The 22293-nt window shown below is 40.5% G+C and overlaps 1 protein-coding gene and 1 non-coding gene across 2 annotated transcripts; one reads left to right on the top strand and one right to left on the bottom strand.

The window, feature by feature from the left end:
- Window positions 1-12365: 12365 nt before the first annotated feature.
- On the bottom strand, window positions 12366-14835 carry LOC113713915 (uncharacterized). The gene is made up of 3 exons (XM_027237722.2): window positions 14424-14835; window positions 13522-14305; window positions 12366-13422 (listed from the first exon to the last, which is right to left on the bottom strand). The coding sequence occupies exons 1-3, from the start codon at window positions 14833-14835 to the stop codon at window positions 12366-12368; spliced, it is 2253 nt and encodes a 750-aa protein (XP_027093523.2).
- On the top strand, window positions 14357-14463 carry LOC113715300 (small nucleolar RNA R71). The gene has a single exon (XR_003453934.1). It is a non-coding gene; the product is annotated as a small nucleolar RNA R71 (small nucleolar RNA).
- Window positions 14836-22293: the final 7458 nt, after the last annotated feature.

Here is a 22293-nt window from a genome sequence, read left to right as displayed (position 1 = left end):
CTAAGGTGCAAGTGAGTAGGCCCACGGGGATCTGGCGTCGGCTAGTGCAAGTCCGGGATTTTATGGAGGAGAGGATTCGATGGTACTTGGGTAAAGGGTTTGTCGACTTTTGGCATGACAAGTGGTTGCTAGAGGTGCCCCTGGCCGAGATGCTAGGTAGGGTTGACCCGCCACACATACTTGTGGCGGAATTCTTTGGAGAGGGGGGATAGAACACTGGATTGCTGCAGGCGTGGCTACTACTGGGTTTGGTGCGCCAGGTTCAGGAGATTACCTTGTATCCGGATCAGGAAGATGAGTTGGTATGGTTGGGCTCTCAATTGGGACACTTCACAGTGAAAGATGGGTGGGAAGCTCTGCGACAAAGAAGTAACCTATCTTTGGTGGATAGGTTCGTATGGAATAGAATACTTTTGCTCAAAATCTCCGTCCTATTTTGGAAAGTGCTGCGTAAATTGGTCTCGGTGGATGTGAGTCTGCAAAGGCAGGGCATCACGCTGGCATCTCGGTGTAACTGTTGCTCTTTGCAGGAGGAGTCCTCGAAGCATATTTTTCTGGATGGGCCGGTAGCGGGGCAAGTGTGGGGCTTCTTTCGTGGACGGTTCGGTATCCTTCGTACTAGTTCGCAATCGGTCTCGGCGGAGTGTTTAGCTTCGTTCTTGTCTACATCATCGGTCTCGGTGAATCATATACGGGCGGTTACATCATATTTAGTGTTATGGTGCATATGGCAGGCCCGAAATAAGGCACGATTTGAGAGAGTTAGGATGGATCCACTGGAGATAATTTGGGCAGTGGAAAGTGTGGTGGAGCAATTAGGGAGGACGAAAGTCTTTTCCATAGCGCATTTCAAGGGTGACTCGGAGGACCCATGAGCTCGTCTAGCTATCTGGAAGCCGTAGTGGCGAGGCGCTTGGTGACCTCGTGGTTGGCACCACCAGAGGGTGCGGTCAAGCTAAATACGGATGCCAGTGTGACACGAGAGAAGGTATCAGGGGGAAGTTTGCTGCGGGATTATAAAGGTAGGTTGATCTTTGCGTTCTATAAAGAGTTCGGGGAGGTCGATGTACTGACTGCTGAGAGTAGGCATTGTTGCAGGGTTTACTCTTCTGTACCAGAGTTCGGGTTCCACGGTTATTGGTGGAGGTGGATTCGGCGGGACTCGTTCATTTGCTGGACTCAGGGGTCTTGGCAAAATGGCCATTATGTAACGTGTTACGGCAGATTCGAGCCTTGCTTCAGAACTTCAATGCCACAGTTAGGCACATATTCAGAGAGGCAAATGCCGCAGCGGATAAGTTGGCAACGATGGCTCTCCAGAATGATTTTTACAACACGTCGATCCAGTAACTCCCACGGGAGGTTAGAGCTGCTATGCTTTTGGATAGTAGGGGAACCCTTTCTATTCATTCCTAAGGTGGGAGGGTGTAGCCCTCTTGGAGATATATGTAGCTTGTAACTCTTTGTTCTCTGCCTTTTAGCAATGCAATAAAACAACGTTTAAAATAAAAAACTGGCAGAAAGGTCCATCTGCACAAGTTATGCAAAACCTTGTCTTGTTAGAATTTGGATGAATGTTGCACCTTGTATTATTTCTTTCAAAGAATTGAACTTCACAAAGTCGCTTTAGCCATCTTTGCTGATTCGAAGTAGAAGCTGCAGTAGAAGTAGACATTGTGATGAAGTATGAGAAAATAACAACCAATCGTGCACCCAAAATAAAAACAAAATTGATTTTGAAGGATAAAAAAAAAAGTATTGATGTTATAGCACCGCTATCTCTTCTCTCTCCACCATCCATCAAAAAAGAAAAAAAAATTAAACACAATGGATGCACATTTATTGCATCCACAAAACATAATCATGAGATCCAATAGTATCATTTGTGATATAATTCTAGCTTCCAATATTGATCTTTTTCCATTCATAGTTTAATATTAATTTCTACATACATGTTGGTTCAAACAGAATTCAAAACCCTCGATATGTTGACATCGTTGTTGTCATTGCCTCCGCATCCACAAAGATCCGGAAGGCCAGTTTACTATATTGATTTGCCTTCTAATCTCAAATGGTCAATTGGGTCAACTGGGGTACAAAATACCAACAATTAAACTCGTCAACATGAAGTACAAAAAGTTTCAAAATCTCGAATGCCTCTTCACTACTTTGACTTGCCTTCTAATCTTAAATGGTCAACTAGAAAGCAAAACACCATCAAGTTTACTCATGGGCATGGAGTACAAAAAGATTCAAGATCTCAAAGGCATCTCTACTAATTTGACTTGCCTTCTATTCTTAAATGGCCAATCAAGAGGCAAAGCACCAGCAATCGTACTCGCAGTCAAAGAGTGCAAAAAGCGATATCCTCTAATTTTGTTGTTGCTGCTTCAAGTCCATCAATTTTAAAGAAATCTTTTGTTCATGATTGGTGGGGTAAAAGTATCTCAAAATTCTCTTATTCGATTTTAGGAGGAACATCATCTCAAGAGCCTCATACTACCACCTTTCATGATCTTGGTTCTAATTTGTCTCTTGGATTGCCTCCTTTGCAGTGCAAAAATATCTCTGGTTCTTCTTTGCGAAGAAAACCATTTCTCGAGCCATTCAAAATCTTGGCATCTAGTTCTACCACTCAAATAAAATCTTATATGTATCCTTGGCTTGTACACAAGTCCAGTTTTTCTTTATAAGAATTGTCTTAGTTGTTTGGCTTGCATTTCGAAATGATGGAGTGAAATTGAATTCACTTATGGCTTTGAACACCGTCCTTTTCTAAGATTCATTTGTCAATTGAACATCCTCCTTTTCAGTCCATAGATATTTTTGGCCCAAAATTTCAAAATCTTAACATATGTATGGTCTTTTCTACAAAGGAGGGAATATATCTTGCATTTAACTTAAATTGGAATTTATATGACTACACAATTACTATCCTAATGTTTTTTCCTTTTTTTTCACAAAAACTAGGAATATTTGATTGTTGATATCCCTACTCCTCTTTCTTTAACTAATTAATGTTGTTATAAGGTTTGGATATCTTAGTTAACTTTTGACACTTAATTTTTAGATTTTAATTACTAATAATCATGGCTTTTACTATAAAACTAAACTGAGATCGTTTTTCTTTCCTTTCAATGCCTCCTACTTTTGAGTTGCAGAGCTTTATACTAAAATGATGCCTTGAACCATATCTATCACTTTTAAGTGTGGGCAGCAATTACAATTAAATACTACACTTCCAACACCTCCTATCATTCCAATCACACGAAGGTCACGATAATCATAAGCTTATGGGGTTTTACATAGTGACGATGTGTTTATTACCGTATATATTTTTTGCATTATTCATCCTATTCTCAAATTGATCTGGAAAATTTACATAAAAATTCTTTTTTTTAAAAAAAATTTGGTGTGGTTTCTTTTTATTTCATTTATTGTTCATGTATATCTATTGTGTACTTTCTAGCTGGCTCTTATAGATATTATTGGAAGAATTGATTGTCAAACATTTCAGTTTGAGATAATTGTTAAAGAATTTTTCTAATGGGTGCTCAATTGGCACAAGCTAACATAGCTAAATTATAGCTAACTTACCATTTGAATATACATAATCACAATTATTACATCTCCCTACATGCAGACATTTTTCGAATTAACTGTGGTTCTATACAGATTATGTATTTTTGGAAATATTTTTTAGAAACTTTGTTATAACAGTGCATGTGAAAAACTTTTACTCTAAATGGCCATTTGGATTAGGTGTTTTTTGACAGGTGCCGAACCTGTGCAATAATAATTACTAAAAAATCCTAATTACCATCTCAATTAAATAATTATAAAACGAATCCAAGTACTGGAGTAGGGACCCTAGGTGTGCAATGGGTTACTCGATTCACCCGGTTCCCGAAGAGTTTGCTTGATCCGATATACCGGATTTGTCTATAAAAATATTAATTTTGCATACAACGGCAAGTAGGGTCGATTCCACAGGGAGCAGGTAGGAAATTATTTCTTTCCAAATCAGTAGAACAAAATTTGGGGGATTTTCAATGGGAGAGAAATAAATAAAATAAAAGTAAAATAAAAATAAAGCGAACTCACTTCAAAACTAACTCACAAGGCACAATTCACTAAAAATAGCAATTAACAAAAGTTCTACCCAAAGGATTAACTGTTCAGGCACGGTCCAAATAAATGCTCATCGATGCAAAGATATTTCACCCATTCATCACTAGGTTGGTTATAGTTATCAATAAGCTCTGACAACCAGTTCTTCCTTACCTTTTCGACAGTCAAGGTACGACCATTGACTGCTTCCCTAACCAGATAATAACCCTAGGTACGACCATAGGAATTTAATTATCCAATTGCATTAAAGCTAGAAGAACCCAACACTAACCAATAAACACGCTAAGAGGGTTTATTTAAATTAGATATTGCATTCCCCCATCATAAAGCCAATTATGGTGGTTGCCACGGGGTGTCAACTAAATGAACAATTACGGATTCTATTTAATTAACGTGGCAGTAGGCTATTAAATTAAATCAAATACCCGGCCGTTGATATTCAATTAATAAAATACCCATGAACAATTAATTCAGGAAACACACGAATAGCAATAAATTGAAAGAAATAATAAAGATTCGATTAGATCTCACAGATATTATGGACCGCGCCCTTGCGTCACCCTTTGGGTAGAGGAGGAAATTAGCCGCTCCTCATCGTGTCAATCCCGCGTAAATTAATTGAATACATTCAATTGATTGCCGAAGAATTGGAAAAGCACAAGAGTAATCTCGTGAAATTTTGAAGAGTCAAAGGCAAAAAGTAAAAAGGGTCTCCGTTCTACGGAGCCCAGATGCAATCCGCCAGAATATTCAATGCCTGGCCGCTAGCCGCAGGCGAACAAAAGTAAAAGAAAAAGAACAGGAGAAAGCGTCTCGCACAAAAAAGCAGAAAGAGAGAATTCAAAGGCTAAGGCTAAAAAGTTGATTCCTTTCCAATCTTGCTTCGTCCTCTTTATATAGCCGCCGCAATTCAAGTCTAAAAGCAGAGACGTCTGGAGCAATTTCAGCTAATAGAAGCTATTTCCTTTGGAGTTTTAATCCAATGCTTCGGGTTCACGTGGACCACGGTCCGGCTTTCGGTTTCGTCCTCCTTCTAAGGCGTGGCCACGCTCTGAAATGAAAAGTCTTTTGGAAATTTTCCCCGCGATATCTTTTTAATGCTAACCACCTACAATTCACACAAATGTCAAATATGAGTGAAATCCCCTTTCTTAACACCATGAATAGCCAAAATTAGGACAAGATGACAGTGCAAAACGTGCCAAATAACGGCTCTATCAAATCCCCCCACACCTAGACAATGCTTGCCCTCAAGCATTTCGAAGCTCAGACGTGCAACCAAGAGAGCGGAGGTCATGCAGTAGTCTATACTAACACAAGCATCTAGTGTCCCTGACAATATCGCCAAAATTAGAACACACCGGACAGGCTGTAATTCAAAGAAGATATATGAATACTAGAAACGCTCAAATCAACATCATGAAATGTCATTACCATAGGCTTGCACATTCATCACATTTCCACCACTTGAAAGTGAACTAAACACATAAATCAAAGGGACTTTAATAGGGTTGTAATGGGGCTCAGGTGAAAGGCAGGTTAAGAAGGTATGGATAGGGGATAAAGTGTCAAGCGAATGTCCGAAACTCCCCAGTAACCACAGTGCTTTATCGAAGGAGTTTAACTAATAAGGCAGTTTCCATTTGCTGTACACCCTGTACAAGTGCCCAAAAATTTTTTTTTTTTTGAAAGGGAACTGCTTGCAAGGTGTGGGCACGCCTTGTAGCTCATAGTCCTCTGGTCACGAGGGCTTCTTCAGGTTTTTTTTTTTTGAAAGGGAGAGTCCTGTAAGGCGTGGGCACGCCCTGTAAGCCAGAGCCCTCTGGTCAGTGGCTTTTTCCAATTTCCCCTCCTTTATACAAGGATATCATCATATAACTCCTAATCTAACAGCACTTGCAACCCCAATTTTTGTTTGCTTTGCACACATGATGGAATTCAGGCATCCCTTGACAACACAGGGGTAAACAAGAAAGTTTAAAGAGGTCTTGGGTTAACGAACGCGGATAGCAACCAGAAACGAAGGACAAAAGCTCAAATTGGCTCACTATTGGGAGATAAGATGAGGGCTTGATTTTTTTAGATAGCTAAAGAGGGTTAAATCCTAAATGCCCTTATCATTTCAAATGCACCCAATTCAACAAAAATGTGGCCTCGACATGCATAAACTAGCAAGTTCTAGAATGCCAATACCATGTGTGATACCCACTCAATCAAACGAAATAGAGCAAACATGAATAATATGCTCAAGCAAGGCTCAAAAGCTCCTCAAAAGTTACAAGAATGGGTCAATTCCAGCATATTCATCATTCAACAACATTGCCAAGAGAAACAAAATGCATAGCTAGCATACTTTAACCACATAACCACTTACGTTGATTGTGTCATTCATCACAGCAACATGCCCCAACACTAACAAGCATATAAATAACCAAAAAGCCGACTAACTACAATGTTTTTCATTTTTTTTTTTGAAAAAGCAAAAAAGAACTGATGAGACAAAGCGAAAAGGACTAGTGAAAACCACTCCCCCCACACCTAAGACCGACATTGTCCCCAATGTAGAAAAGATAAATGAAGTAGTAGGAAAATCGAGAGGAACTTCCCTGATCACCGGGGAGTGAAAGCGAGACACTAAGGTGGAGGGGGATGAGGCGGGGTGAATCCAATGTGAGCGTAGAAGGCCGCCTGATTCTCTGCCTGAATGCGGGCGAAAACCTGGAGCGCCATAAGACGGCCATCTATCTGCGATAGCTGGGTGTTGAGCTCATGAACACCCTCTTGGAGGTCCGGGTAGCGGGGGTCTCTAGCAGGAGGAGGATGCGAGGAAGACGGTCCCGCCTGATCCGGATGGGGCGGCAAGTCAGTGGAGGGTGCAATGGTGGGCACCCGAGGCCGTGGGCCGTCTTCACCAGGAAGCATAAACTGGTAGACATCGCCCACCTTGCGAATAACACCCATTCGCTCTAAGCTGCGCAAATCCAGTGGCTCAATCTCTCGAGTTAGGGCGAAGTTGTGCTCCTTGTCGAGGTCTAGCAATCCCAATCGGATGGCCAAATAGGTAATGAGCGAGCCCAGGATAATCGATTTATTGGGCTTATGAATGACGGACTCCATTTGAGTGGCTATCCAACACCCAAAATTAACCTTGACATTGTTGCGCATGCACCAAAGGAAGTAGAATTCTGCTTTGGTAAGGGTGCCGGAGGAATCCTTCCGCCCCGAGAAATTGTAAGCCAAGAACCTGTGGATGACTTTTAAAACCGGATCCTTCAGTTCAGAGGCTTTGGACTGACTCGGATTATATACTAGCCGATCCGTGGACCACTCCCTCCAGATGTCAATATATTCAGTTCTGAACGGTCTGGTGTAGTCAATAGTACTATTAATATACTCTCCGGAGGCAATGGTGTCCTCACTTACAAACCCCAAAGTCAGATTAAACTCATTGATTGAAAAATCAAAATGTTTGCCTTTTAATCTGAACCGAATAATCTCCGGCTCATCCAAAGTGATGTACTGATTCCTGATAAACTCAAAAGAGCAGTAGAATTCACAACAAAGCTCCTCAAACGTGGGGTAGTTAATGCTCAGATACCTTTCCCAGCCTATCGCCGATAACAACTGCCCAACCTCCCGAGCAATTCGCAGATGGTCCAGGGTTGGGGCATGGAAGCACTTACAAGGGGCAACAGGTCGATTCACCAAAGTGTTAAACCGGTCCTGTTGGGCCTCCGTAAGATTAGTTATCGGTTCCCCCCACTCCCCAGGGGACATGGTACTCTTATTCAGGCCCAAACGGGACCGAATGGGGGGTTGGATCGGGGCTCGTCTCTTCCGAGGTTGGGACCCAGACGGCCCAGCAGTAGTTGCCTTCTTCGGAGGCATTTAGGGACCAAAGGAATAATAAATCAGCTCAGAGACAGCCAACCAACTACTAAAAGCAGATATGGGACCACAGTCAACACAAATTATCGAATATTCCAGCAGCTTCGCAACAAAAGGGACACAATTACCCCACCAAACAACAACCAGACAACACACACCAACCAACGCCCCACTATCGCCAATTAGCCGACAACAATAAAGAAAACCGAACTAACTCCCTTCAAATCAAGATATTGGTCAATGAAAGGCAACAATCAGAGGGCTACCAACCACGTGTTCCAAATAATAAACTCACTAGAGCCCACAGATATCTCAAGTATATAATCACAGGGAAGCAGATATAAGGTTTTTCCCTTCAGATAATCAAATAACTGGTCCCCCGACAATACCAACAATTATAGCAACCCAACCGGAGGCAAAAATTCAGCAATTAAAATTCCCAATCGAAATCACCAGTTCTATCAGAAAAGCAAATAGGGGTACCCCAGTTTCTCTTTGTCCACGCTGGAGAGGAAAATGGCGAAGAGGGAGAACTGGTGTCGCGCGGCTGCGAGGAGCGCCGCGCGCTGCAGGCGCGCAGATCTGGTTGTAGCAGGCTGAGGTCGCGCGCTGAGTGGGGCAACCGTCGCGCGCAGGCTGGCGTGCTGGGCGGCGATCTGGCGCGCGCGGGCTGCTGCTGCTGGGTAGGGGCTTGCGCGCTGGGCTAAGGGGTTCGCGCACGGTCTGGCCTGACGCGCGCGCTGGTGCAGATCTGGAAGGCCGCACGCTGGAGTCGTGGTGGGTCGCACGAGCGGCGGCGACGGATTGCAATGGAAGGCGGCGGCGATGGCGGTGGGCTGTGGCTCTGGTCGTCACGCGCGGCAGCGCGCAGGCTGGGCCTTGGCGCGGGACGGCCTAGTAGAGCGGTGCAGGCGTGAGCAGGCGGCGGCGTACGGCGGCGGGCAACTGCGGCCGACGGGAGGGCTGGAGCGGCGGCGGCGGCGGACGGCAGCGGCGAGCTTCACAAGCAAGGGAAGAAAGTGAAATCAAGATTTTTAGAGAAATTGGAAGACCAATTGCTCAAGTCACGAACAGGGACAAGACTAGAAAAAGTAAAGACAAGTGAAAAGTGAAAAGGTATGGTCTTGGTCAAAGTTTTTTTTTTTTTTTTTTTTAACTTTCGCTATCGTAGGGGTTGGAAGGCGTGGGCACGCCTTGAAGGACCCAGTTCTCTGCCCAGCGCATCCAAATGATACTCAAGCGATTTTTTTTTCGCTATAAGAAGGATTGGAAGGCGTGGGCACGCCTTGGAGGATATAGTTCTCTGACCAACGTATCCGAATGATACTCAAGGGAATTTTTGTCCAAGCGCGGGCACGCCTTGAGACTGCTAGTCCCCAATTCGCTCAGGGCACCTGGCGCACCCTTCCCAAGGCGTGGGCACGCCTTGAAACCTCTAGTCTTCTGTCCAACACCACAAAAACAGTCAAAACATTAAGATGAAACTGAAAAATAGCAGAGTAAGTAAAAATGATCACAACTAATATTGTAATCCTTGGGTTGCCTCCCAAGCAGCGCCTTGCTTTAACGTCTTTGGCTAGACATGGCCTTCAATTGTTTAGACCTCACCACTTGGATTATCAAGGAATAGAACATCCACTTGCTCACTATTAAACCCTTCATAAAAAGGTTTCAAACGATGACCATTTACCACGAACTTCTTCTCTGTCTTCAGACTTTGGATTTCTACTGCACCATAATGGGAAATATTAGTAACAACAAATGGACCAATCCAACGGGAACGCAACTTACCAGGAAAAAGCTTAAGTCTCAAGTGATAAAGTTGGACTTTTTGCCCTACAACAAACGACTTCCTCGAAACTTGTTGATCATGGAAAACTTTGCTTTTCTCCTTATAAATTGCGGAATTCTCATAGGCTTCATTCCTTAGGTCTTCCAACTCTTGTAACTGGAGCTTCTTGTGTCCTCCAGCCTCCATGAGATCCATGTTGCACCGCTTGAGCGCCCAGAATGCCTTGTGTTCAAATTCTACTGGTAAGTGGCACGGCTTCCCAAAGACTAACCTGTAAGGAGACATTCCAATTGGCGTCTTATACGTAGTGCGGTAAGCCCAGTGAGCGTCTTCCAATTTCACACTCCAATCCTTTCTATCAGGCCTCACCATCTTCTCCATGATCGACTTAACCTCTCTATTCGATACTTCGGCCTGACCATTCGTTTGGGGATGGTAGGGAGTGGACACTTTGTGGAGCACACCATACTTACGAAACAAAGCGGTGATCGTTTTATTGCAAAAGTGGGTGCCCCTGTCACTCACTATGGCTCGCGGCATTTCAAAACGGACGAAAATGTTAGATCTTATAAAATCTGCAATCACTCTAGAATCATTAGTTCGGGTGGCTTTTGCCTCCACCCATTTAGAAACATAGTCAACAGCAAGTATAATGTACAAGCAACCAAAAGACGAGGGGAAGGGACCCATGAAATCTATACCCCAGACATCAAAAATCTCAACAAATAATATGGGGGTTTGACTCATTTGATCTCTTCGAGAGATATTCCCCACCTTTTGACACTTATCACAAGATTTGCAAAACAGATATGCATCCTTAAACAGAGTAGGCCAATAAAAACCACTTTCTAACACTTTACGAGCTGTCCGCTTTTGACCAAAATGCCCTCCACATGCAAACGAATGACAGAAAGTCAAAATAGAGTGAAACTCACCTGCACTTACACACCTTCTTATCACCTGGTCCGAGCACTGCCTCCACAGGTACGGGTCATCCCAAAGGTAATGTTTGGCATCACTCTTTAGCTTATCCCTTTTAGCTTTTGGCCAACCTGCAGGTAATTGATTCGTGACCAAAAAATTGACAATGTCCGCGTACCAAGGTATCGACGAATCAATGGCCAAAAGTTGCTCCTCAGGGAACGACTCTCTCAACGGTAGATCTTCTTGATTTGTGAGCAACCGGCTCAAATGATCAGCCACCAAGTTCTCAGCTCCACTCTTATCCTTGATTTCTAGGTCGAACTCCTGCAGGAGTAAAATCCATGATCAGTCTTGGTTTAGCACCCTTCTTTGCCAGCAAGTACCTCAAGACTGCATGATCAGAGAAAACTATTACTTTTGCACCCAATAGATATGACCTAAATTTTTCTAGTGCAAAAACAACAGCTAGTAATTCTTTCTCCGTCGTGGAGTAATTAAGTTGGGCTCCACTTAAGGCTCTCGACGCATAATAGATCGCGTGTGGTGCTTTTCCCATTCTTTGGCCCAACACGGCCCCCACGGCATAGTCACTCGCGTCGCACATAATTTCAAACGGAAGGCTCCAATCTGGAGGTTGAATGACAGGCGGTGATGTCAGTGACTCCATCAATTTATCAAACGCCACCTTACATTCACTTGTGAAATCAAATGGCACGTCTTTCTGTAGTAGTTTGAACAGGGGTGCTCCGATCTTCGAAAAGTCTTTGATAAATCTCCTATAAAAACATGCATGACCCAAAAACGAACGCACTCCCCGTACACATACGGGGTAAGGTAGAGCAGAAATAAGGTCTATTTTAGCTTTATCTACCTCTATGCCCTTAGCCGACACAACGTGCCCTAAGACAATGCCATGATCTACCATAAAGTGACACTTTTTCCAATTAAACACCAAATTCGTCTCTATACATCTTTTCAGAATTAAAGCCAGATTCTCAAGGCATTCATCAAAACTGTCCCCATATACACTAAAATCATCCATGAATACCTCGATTATTTTTTCCACATACTCAGAGAAAATACTTACCATACACCGTTGAAAGGTCGCTGGAGCATTGCAGAGGCCGAAAGGCATCCGGCGATAGGCAAACCTGCCAAATGGGCATGTGAAGGTGGTCTTTTCCTGGTCTTCTGGTGCGATTGCGATCTGAAAGTAACCTGAAAATCCATCCAAGAAACAATAGTAAACACGACCTGCCAATCTTTCTACCATCTGATCAATAAAGGGGAGGGGGAAATGGTCCTTTTTAGTTACAGAATTAAGCTTCCGGTAGTCGATGCACTGGCGCCAGCCAGTTGCTTTCCTGACCGGGACCATATCACCCTGCTGGTTCTCCTCCACGGTCACTCCTGCCTTTTTCGGGACTACCTGGACAGGACTCACCCATGGGCTATCCGAGATGGCAAAAATGATCCCCACCTCTAGGAGTTTGAGTATCTCCTTTTTCACAACTTCCATCATCAGGGGGTTCAATCTTCTTTGAGCCTGTCTTACCGGTTTCGCATCTTCCTCGAGCCGAATTCGGTGCATACATAAGGATGGACTTATTCCCTTGATATCTGCTATACTTCACCCAATTGCCTCCTTATACTCCCTCAGGATCCGCACTAGTTTGTCTTCTTGACTTGGAGACAAATGTGCAGAGATGATTACCGGCAGTGTCTCCCGGTCTCCTAGGAATGCGTACTTAAGGTGCTTTGACAGAGGCTTTAATTCTAACTCTAGTGCCTGCACAATTGAAGGAAGCAGCTTTGCTTTAGCCTCTGGCACAAAAAAAGAAGTAAGCTCATACCTTGGGGATACGGGTGGAAGTGAGTGTAAGGCTTCAACAGCGTGGAGTACATCTTCCCTTAGGTCCATATCAAGAGTTACACCCAACTCCAGATGTTTGATTAGAGCCACTTCCAATGCATCTTTGCCCTCTAATTCGAAAGTTTCCTGCACAAAAGGCTCAATAACACTCAAAGCAAAGACCGAGTTAGATTCTTCTGGATACTTCATCGCCTCAAAAATATTGAAATTCACAGTTTCACCATCAAATTCCATTGACAAAGTACCCTCATTCACATCTATTTTAGTCCTGGCAGTGCTAAGAAATGGTCTACCTAATAAGATAGGTGACGGGTTTAATGATTTCTCATCTCCCATGTCCAAGATATAAAAATCTGCAGGAAAAATCAGTTCATTTACCTGAACCAAGACATCCTTAACTAGCCCCTCTGGATATGCATTTGTGCGATCAGCTAGTTGGATTATGATGGCGGTTTCCTTAAGTGGCCCAAGATTTAGGAAAGCAAAAATGGTCTTTGGCATCACATTGATTGACGCCCCTAAATCTAACATTGCTTTCCTGATCGGTGTATTCCCTATCTTACAGGGGATCGTGAACATACCTGGATCTCCACACTTGGGTGGGAGATTCCTTTGGAGCATTGCTGACACATTCTCTCCCACCGCTACTCTTTCGTCCCCTCTTAGTTTCCTCTTATGGGTGCACAGATCCTTGAGAAATTTAGCATATTTTGGTATCTGGTTTATTGAATCCAGTAAAGGGATGTTAATGTCCACTTTTTTGAACACGTCCAGGATCTCTTTCTCCTTCTCTGCCTTTTTCGTCTTCGCTAACCTGCAAGGAAAAGAGGGTAAATTAGCTTTAACAGGTATTGATGGTGCGAGATTTACCCCAGGACCCCCACGAATGTGTCATTCTTCCTCTATCTCCTGCTCGATCTCGTCTTCACTTTTACTCTTTGAGTTCGTGACCTTCGGCCCCTCCACTTCCTTTCCACTCCTTAATGTGATGACACTCACATTTTTGGGATTTGCCTCAAGTTGTGATGGCAATTTCCCATATGCGTGGGATTCCAGGCGATGTATAGCAGTTGCCATTTGACTCATGCGAGTCTCCATGTCTTTCATGCCTACTTTGGTGTCCTGTTGGAACTGAGTGGTGGTCGTGACAAGTTGAGTGGTAGTGTTGGCCAAACTCTTGACAATTTCTTCCAAAGAACTCCCTGAGCTTGAGGACGAGGGTTGAGACTTATGTTGCCACGGTTGCTGAAATCCTGGAGGCCGATTGGAGAATGCATTTTGTGGCCTACTACCATAGCTGAGATTGGGGTGATCTCTCCAACCTGGATTGTACGTGTTGGAATACGGATCGTATTGCCTACGGGGCGTGGGCACGCCTCCGGCCATGTTCACCTGTTCTGCCCCGTCCTCTTGCAAAATGGGGCACGAGTCTGTGCAATGGTCCATGCTAGTGCAGATTCCACATACTTTCGCTCGCGGCGCGTCCCTCATGGCTAATTGCCTAACAATCGATGTCAATTCTGACAGTTGCTGCTGTAAGGATGAAGTCTCTACCTCGTTGACTCTACGGGGAGGGTTGCTCTCACGGAAGCCAAATTGCTGGGAGTTCTCTGCCATGGCTTCGATGACCTCCCACGCTTCCCTCGGTGTCTTGTTTGCAAGTGCTCCCCCACTGGCAGCGTCAATGATACTCCTGTCTGTTGATTGGAGCCCCCTCATAGAAGTATTGGATTAACAGTTGCTCACTAATTTGATGCTGCGGGCATCTAGTGCACAACTTATTAAACCTTTCCCAGTATTCATACAAGGACTCACCGGGATATTGTTTAATGCCGCAGATCTCCTTCCTCAAACTCGCAGCTCGGGATGCAGGGAAGAATTTTTCCAAGAATTTCTTTTTTAACTGTGCCCATGTGGTAATACTACCCGCTGGTAGGTAGTATAGCCAATCTTTTGCTGCATCCTTGAGAGAGAAGGGGAAAGCTTTAAGTCTTATCTGCTCCTCAGTGACCCCAGGAGGTTTCATGCTGGAGCAAACTATCTCGAATTTCTTGACATGTTTGTGGGGTTCTTTGCCAGAGAGACCATGGAAAGAAGGTAGAAGGTGAATCAACCCCGACTTCAATTCAAAAGCCGTATTCTCAGCCAAAGTGGGGAATGTGATGCACAAGGGCTGGTGAGTCGGTTCCGGGGCAGCCAGCTCCCTTAATGTTTGGGTGTTGGCCATACTTACTTCGTCTTCTACTGACTCGTTTGCGATAAATAAATGCCCTTCTTTTCGTCTCTTAGTCTCTTGCCTCAGCTTACGCGCTGCCTTCTCAATCTCCGCGTTGTATATCAATTCACCTGTGCGAGAAGAACGGGGCATAAACTAACAAAAATACCAAGAAAAATAAAAATAAAACAAAAACTGAATTTGAAAAGAAACAAATAATCCAGGCAACGGCGCAAAAAGTTGACAGGTGCCGAACCTGTGCAATAATAAATACTAAAAAGTCCTAATTACCACCTCAATTAAATAATTATAAAACGAATCCAAGTACTGGAGCAGGGACTCTAGGTGTGCAATGGGTTACTCGATTCACCCTGTTCCCGAAAAGTTTGCTTGATCCGATATACCGGATTTGTCTATAAAAATATTAATTTTGCATACAATGGCAAGTAGGGTCGATTCCACAGGGAGCAGGTAGGAAATTATTTCTTTCCAACTCAGTAGAACAAAATTTGGGGGATTTTCAATGGGAGAGAAATAAATAAAATAAAAGTAAAATAAAAATAAAGCGAACTCACTTCAAAACTAACTCACAAGGCACAATTCACTAAAAATAGCAATTAACAAAAGTTCTACCCAAAAGATTAACTGTTCAGGCACGGTCCAAATAAATGCTCATCGATACAAAGATATTTCACCTATTCATCACTAGGTTGGTTATTGTTATCAATAAGCTCTGACAACCAGTTCTTCCTTACCTTTTCGACAGTCAAGGTACGACCATTGACTGCTTCCCTAACCAGATAACAACCCTAAGTACGACCATAGGAATTTAATTATCCAATTGCATTAAAGCTAGAAGAACCCAACCCTAACCAATAAACACGCTAAGAGGGTTTATTTAAATTAGATCTTGCATTCCCCCATCATAAAGCCAATTATGGTGGTTGCCACGAGGTGTCAACTAAATGAACAATTACGGATTCTATTTAATTAACGTGGCAGTAGGCTATTAAATTAAATCAAATACCCGGCCGTTGATATTCAATTAATAAAATACCCATGAACAATTAATTCAGGAAACACACGAATAGCAATAAATTGAAAGAAATAATAAAGATTCGATTAGATCTCACAGATATTATGGACCGCGCCCTTGCGTCACCCTTTGGGTAGAGGAGGAAATTAGCCGCTCCTCATCGTGTTAATCCCGCGTAAATTAATTGAATACATTCAATTGATTGCCGAAGAATTGGAAAAGCACAAGAGTAATCTCGTGAAATTTTGAAGAGTCAAAGGCAAAAAGTAAAAAGGGTCTCCGTTCTACGGAGCCCAGATGCAATCCGCCAGAATATTCAATGCCTGGCCGCTAGCCGCAGGCGAACAAAAGTAAAAGAAAAAGAACAGGAGAAAGCGTCTCTCACAAAAAAGCAGAAAGAGAGAATTCAAAGGCTAAGGCTAAAAAGTTGATTCCTTTCCAATCTTGCTTCGTCCTCTTTATATAGCCGCCGCAATTCAAGTCCAAAAGCAGAGACGTCTGGAGCAATTTCAGCTAATAGAAGCTATTCCCTTTGAAGTTTTAATCCAATGCTTCGGGTTCACGTGGACCACGGTCCGGCTTTCGGTTTCGTTCTCCTTCTAAGGCGTGGCCACGCTCTAAAATAAAAAGTCTTCTGGAAATTTTTCCCGTGATATCTTTTTAATGCTAACCACCTACAATTTACACAAATGTCAAATATAAGTGAAATCCCCTTTCTTAGCGCCATGAATAGCCAAAATTAGGACAAGATGACAGTGCAAAACGTGCCAAATAACGGCTCTATCATTTTTGGAGATGTATTTTGGGATGTTTATAAAACTTAAAATTTAATTGAGATATTTTTTTAAAAATTTGTAATTTCCTACCACAATTACCCACCACTACCCACCACCACCACCTCTTTTCCCTCTCTTTTCACCTCTCTCTTCCCTTTCCTTCCTCATTTTTTTCGCTTCCTCCCTTTCCTTCCTTCTCCCCCTTCTCCCCCTTTTTTCCTCCTTTCTCTTTTCTCCCTTTTTCTCATCTTTCCTCTTCCACAACCCCCTCGTCTCCTGGGTCTAGCTACGACGAGATTAGGGGAAGAAAAAGAACAGGTTGTGAGGGAGAGGAGGGAATGAGAGGAGAGAGGAAAAGGAAGAGGGAGAAGGGATGAGAAAGAGAGGAAGGAGAGGAAGAATGAGGGGAAGGAAAATAGAGAAGAGAGAATGGGGAGAGGGGAGGGGTGGCGTTGGTGGTAGCGGTGATGGTAGACATGGAAGGGAAAGGATGGGGGAGGTGGTGGCGGTGGCGGTGGTGGTGTGTCAAGATTCAGTTTGATTAGCCCAAATTTCAACTCAACTCAATTTGTTTGCAATCCTAAAACCTACACTTTTTTGAAAAAAATTAAGAATCTATTTGGATTAGTTGTTTTTCCTTTAAACTATTTTTGTTTGTGGAGTTCATTGTAACAAACTCAAAAAATAATTTCAAAAACATGCAATCTCAAATACAACTTACAAAAGTAAAAATAAAAACAAATCTTACCACCTATTTTTCTTCCTCCCACTGACGAGTGTGGGTATACATATAACAATTAAAATCATTTTACAATCAAGTTTTACATTTATAAATTCTAAATACCTCACAAGCGATTTTTCGTAAGTATACGAGTCGTTTATTGAGTATAAGGGTATTAGGTGTCGATTCCACAGGAAAGATTGTCAATTACCGATATTTTTCGAATTCTTTTATTATTTAGACTATCGAATTTACTAGATATTGAATCTAAACTATAAATAATGAGATAAAAATAATAAAAATAACAATAGAAAGCTCTTAGAGATATGAAATTTCTTATTACTCTTGCAAATGAAATTACCGGTTACTATATGCACATCGATTATCCCAACCATAAGCATAAGAATTACCCCAATTAGATCCATATTGATCAAAACAAGAATTGTATTGCCCCAATTCATCATAATTATCCATATTTTGTGCTTGTCTACATGTATTAGTAGCATAATAACCTCCACACAAGTCACAAATCATATGATAAGAATTGAAGCATTGACATTCATCCTTTGCTCAATTTCATGCATAATGGTGTCTATTTGAACTTGTAACATTATAACATCAAGTTTTGCCTTTAAGCACCTTAAACCATTTTCAAACGACATACCGTCGGTAATTTTTTGGTTACCTCTATTGAAGGAACTTTGTACATAGTAACCATCCATTGCCGATCTTCCACTTCTCAAGTATTGTCACCCTATATATTCTACTCTCCCTGAATACCCAAACATGCTTTCAAAATAACTTAAAAACAAGTTTAGTCAAAGAGAATAGATGACTCGACATCTACTAGACTATCGAATGTACTAGATATCGAATCTAAACTATAAACAATGAGATGAAAATAATAAAAATAACAATAGAGAGCTCCTAGAGGTATGAAATTCCTTACTATTGCAAATGAAATTATCGGTTAACTGAATGCTATTATCTTGGTTAGTTATGGCGTAATTTCCTAATATACGTGATATCTGCTTTCGCTGTTGTATCAACTATACCTATAGTTAATTTATACATACTTTTCTGATTATGAAACTAACAACAAGTTCATTTTTTTTTTATGAAATTACATGAAACAAGTCACTAAAACCACAAAGGTGCACCTCTACTTTCGCGAGTGTATTCCCTAGGTTTATCAATTCCTTGAATTAGTGTTAAATTTCAATATTCATACGAACTTAACACCTTAAATTTATCACAATTAATGGCTGATTAATCATGATTAGAAAAGCAAAAGTGATAAATAACTTATTCAAAATAATATTATCAAATAACCAAGTAGACATTACTAACGAAATATAGAAAGTTTATCCATAACTTTACGCATAAACTTTAACAAAACATATAAAAACACAAATCCAAATCTTGCATACTAATCATATTTAAGAATCCAATACAAAAAATAAAGAGTTGGAGAAAAGATAACCTTTGTCACATGAGTTTCAACTCCTCATTCTTCATTTCCATCTTCATCCTAATCTAGCCAATATACAAGAGTGGATAACATACATAACTATCTAAACTATTCTACTCTAACTAATGAACTAAGAAAATTCTAGTAAAGGCTACATTTTTTGTTAGTTTCTCTAGCCTTCCAAAGTTATCAAAATGGTCTCCAAAGACTTCTATTTATAGAGGAATTCAAGGTCAAATGAGTTGTTTCTCCAACTTTCCACCCTTTTCTTGGTAAGATACAGTCAGAATTGCTAGTTCAAATTGAGTTAGAAAAGTTGTGTGAAAATAAGGCAAATTGATGAGCAAGTTGCAGAAATCATGTGAGAATACGCGACTTCTTCTCGTGTATTGAATAGTCGTGTATTGAGTTCTACGCACGTAAACTACTATTTTCTCAATGATGGAGGTTGAACTAGCTCTTGTACAAAACATGAAAGTTGTAGCACTTTGAGTTAGCTTTCCAATGCCTCAAGAATCATCCAATTTGGAGTTCTGTGAATCGAGATATGATCAAAATACTATCAACTATCCAGAGCTCTATTTCGGCTTACGACAGCAGAGTTGCATTTCTGTATTTCGATATTTTGACAATGAAAACGACTGAACTGGATTTCGATATTTTCATGCCAAATGTAGATCTATCTCTTATTTTCAAAATGGTTTAAGAATCATCTTAATCCAATACTTGTAACTTAAGATATAGCCGGAATACCATAATGTGTCAAAGTTGTGAAACTTGCTACCTTTGTTCTTGATTGCATTTCCTCTTTTGCACTTCATATACTCTTTTTATCATTTTAAATCATCATCAATCATCCAATTATCTTTTCAAGTTACTCCATTTGATGATTAAATCGTTAGACCTATAAAAACATTAAGTTTTCACCATCAAAATCCATAAAAATGCAATTTTTATCACTTAAATCACAAAATGCATATTTTCACTAAAATCTTAGTTAATTAGTTATAAAAGTAGTTAAAATATACCAAAATTAATTAATAAAACACATTAAAAACACGTAAAATATATACTTATCAAATACCCCCACACTTGAACCATTGCTTGTCCTCGAGTAATAAGAGATACAAACCAACAATGATCCAAAATTTTGAAAATAAATATATGTGCACCGTTCAATTTAATTTCCTAAAAAACAAGGTAAATAATCACTATGTAATCACTCATTTAAGCTCAAGTATTTATAATATCAAGTAAATGAGAGCCAATTATACCGTAATTATAACAAGTTCAATTCACTTTCTTATCTCTTACCCAATTTCACAAGCAAGTGACTTATATGGTCAATAAAAAGGCTATCTAATCTCATGATCATCTTCTTATTTAACTTGGAGAAGGATTTATTCATATAGCTAAATATTACTCAAGTTGTGAAAATGTCTTTTGACCGAAATTGATATTTTTAGATGAAAATCGCCGGTTACTCAACACTTCATATTCTCAAGCTGCCTTGCCTACTTTTAATTCAAGTACCGTTTTATGCGAAAGTCAACATTTGTAGACGAAGACTCCCCGTTACTAAGTACAAGAACCATTGGGGTAAAACAACTCTTATACTTTTTTTTTCTTTTTTCTTTTTTTTTTCAAAGCAAAGATAATAACATTTTCTCAAAAGAATCATCATGAGAAGAGTATTGCAATTATTGACCATATGAATCACTTAACTTATAAAATCAAATAAAGAGAAGAAATTTTATCAAATATGCAAAATGTAGGCATAATTTTCTCCACTTTACACGATACACTTTCCTATAAATACACAAATTGTAATCACACAATAATTATTTCAAGTTAAATGAGAAATGAAGTTTTCAAATCACATATATTTAGTTTAAAAGTAGAAGGAATTTGAATTACTAATGATGTGGAACTTGTTACCCCTTAAATAAAATTGCAAAAATTTGAAACTTTTTGGGACATTTTTGCAATTTTGCAACCAACAAGTCAATCACATACAATGTATATAAAATCTCAATTCTCCCCCCCCCCGGCACTTAACATGCACATTGTTCTCAATGTGTAACAGGGAAACCAAGATAAAAAAAGTAATATTCCCCTATTGTTGTGATTGAAGTATTTGAATATGAAACTTCAACATCCGTTGTCAGCTTATCTCCAACGTTTCATGAATTTCATTTGATAACTATTAGTAATAGAAACTTAAGAATGGAAAATGACAAACAAAGGTGGCATTAATAAATATAAAGGTGATTCGTAACTCGACGCCTTTGTGATGGTGAAATACCTATAGAAAGTACATAACAAATTGCTCAAGGTGCAAGAAAATACATGAGGCAAAGAAGAAGAATGAACAAAGAGCCTGCATTTTTTTTTCTCTGAAAATGCGAGGTTGAAGTCACGTTTTTGCAACTCACGTTTTCAATTGAAAAGTTGCCGGATCAAATACGCGGCTTCTAAAAATGCAATTGGAAGTCGTGTTTTCTTCTTTATTGTTGTAGAATGGAATACGCGGCTCATGAATATGCGACTTGAAGTCACGTATTTCTGAGCTTGTGTTTTCAATTTTTGCAGTTTTTCTGCAGAAATTTTGCAACTTTCTAAAAATTTGACTTTTACTCCAATTACTCAAAATGCATTTTAGATCATTCTTTTGCCAAAATAATCAATGCACGCACATGTAAAATGATCAAAACATGCATTTTATCCCTTTCTAATGAATAAAAAATAATAATTACTCAAATTGAGGGGTCAAGTTCCTTGATCAAATTTCGCCTTTTTCACGTCAAATGGTCACCTTTACTTCTATTTCCCAAACCTACAAAAGAAAAACAATAAAATAATTTAAACACATAATTTAAACATAAAATCACTCTAAAATAACATAGATAGCCAAAACATTGGGTTGCCTCCCAACAAGCGCTTTTGTTTATAGTCGTTGGCTCGACTATTGAACCTCATTTTTTAAGGAGGTTTTGTTAATGAATAATCCACCTTTATAGGTTGAGGTGGATTATTAAAAGGTGACTTTATAGCAAACGCCATGTTTTCTAATGTTATGAGAGATGGAAGTGACTTACCTATTTCAAGTGTTTCATAGATAGTAACTTGAATATGCATCACTTGAGAACTTACCAAAGGAGATGCCATGAGGGTTTCTTGGGCAACAATACCTTTGGAACCTATATTTTCAATATACTCCTTAAGAGGGGTGAAAAATGAGTCATTAACGCTCACCTTTTGAGGTTCAACGTCAGTTCTAAAAATACTATTATGTGAAATAGATATTTGCTCATTGAAACTCAAATTAGATTCATTATTTTGATCAAAATGCAATCCATTTTCACAAACAACACTGCCACCATTCATGCTAAGATCATTTTGCATATCATTAGAAGAAATAACATCACATAATGCATGCAATTGCTCTTGTATTCCATCAAGGTGA

Source organism: Coffea arabica, chromosome 10c (assembly GCF_036785885.1).
Source record: "Coffea arabica cultivar ET-39 chromosome 10c, Coffea Arabica ET-39 HiFi, whole genome shotgun sequence".
NCBI lineage: Eukaryota > Viridiplantae > Streptophyta > Magnoliopsida > Gentianales > Rubiaceae > Coffea > Coffea arabica.
The sequence above is the reverse complement of the archived record's forward strand: the minus strand, read 5'-3'. Positions and strand labels throughout refer to the sequence as shown.

Excerpts from the sequence above, each read along its gene's own strand:
- LOC113713915 (XM_027237722.2), bottom strand. The coding sequence starts at position 14,835 with ATGGCCAACACCCAAACATTAAGGGAGCTGGCTGCCCCGGAACCGACT. Across the intron at positions 14,306-14,423 it reads CGGCATTAAACAATATCCCG|ACAGGAGTATCATTGACGCT; the intron begins GTGAGTCCTTGT and ends TCCAATCAACAG. Across the intron at positions 13,423-13,521 it reads AAAAGTGAAGACGAGATCGA|GTTAGCGAAGACGAAAAAGG; the intron begins GCAGGAGATAGA and ends TTTTCCTTGCAG.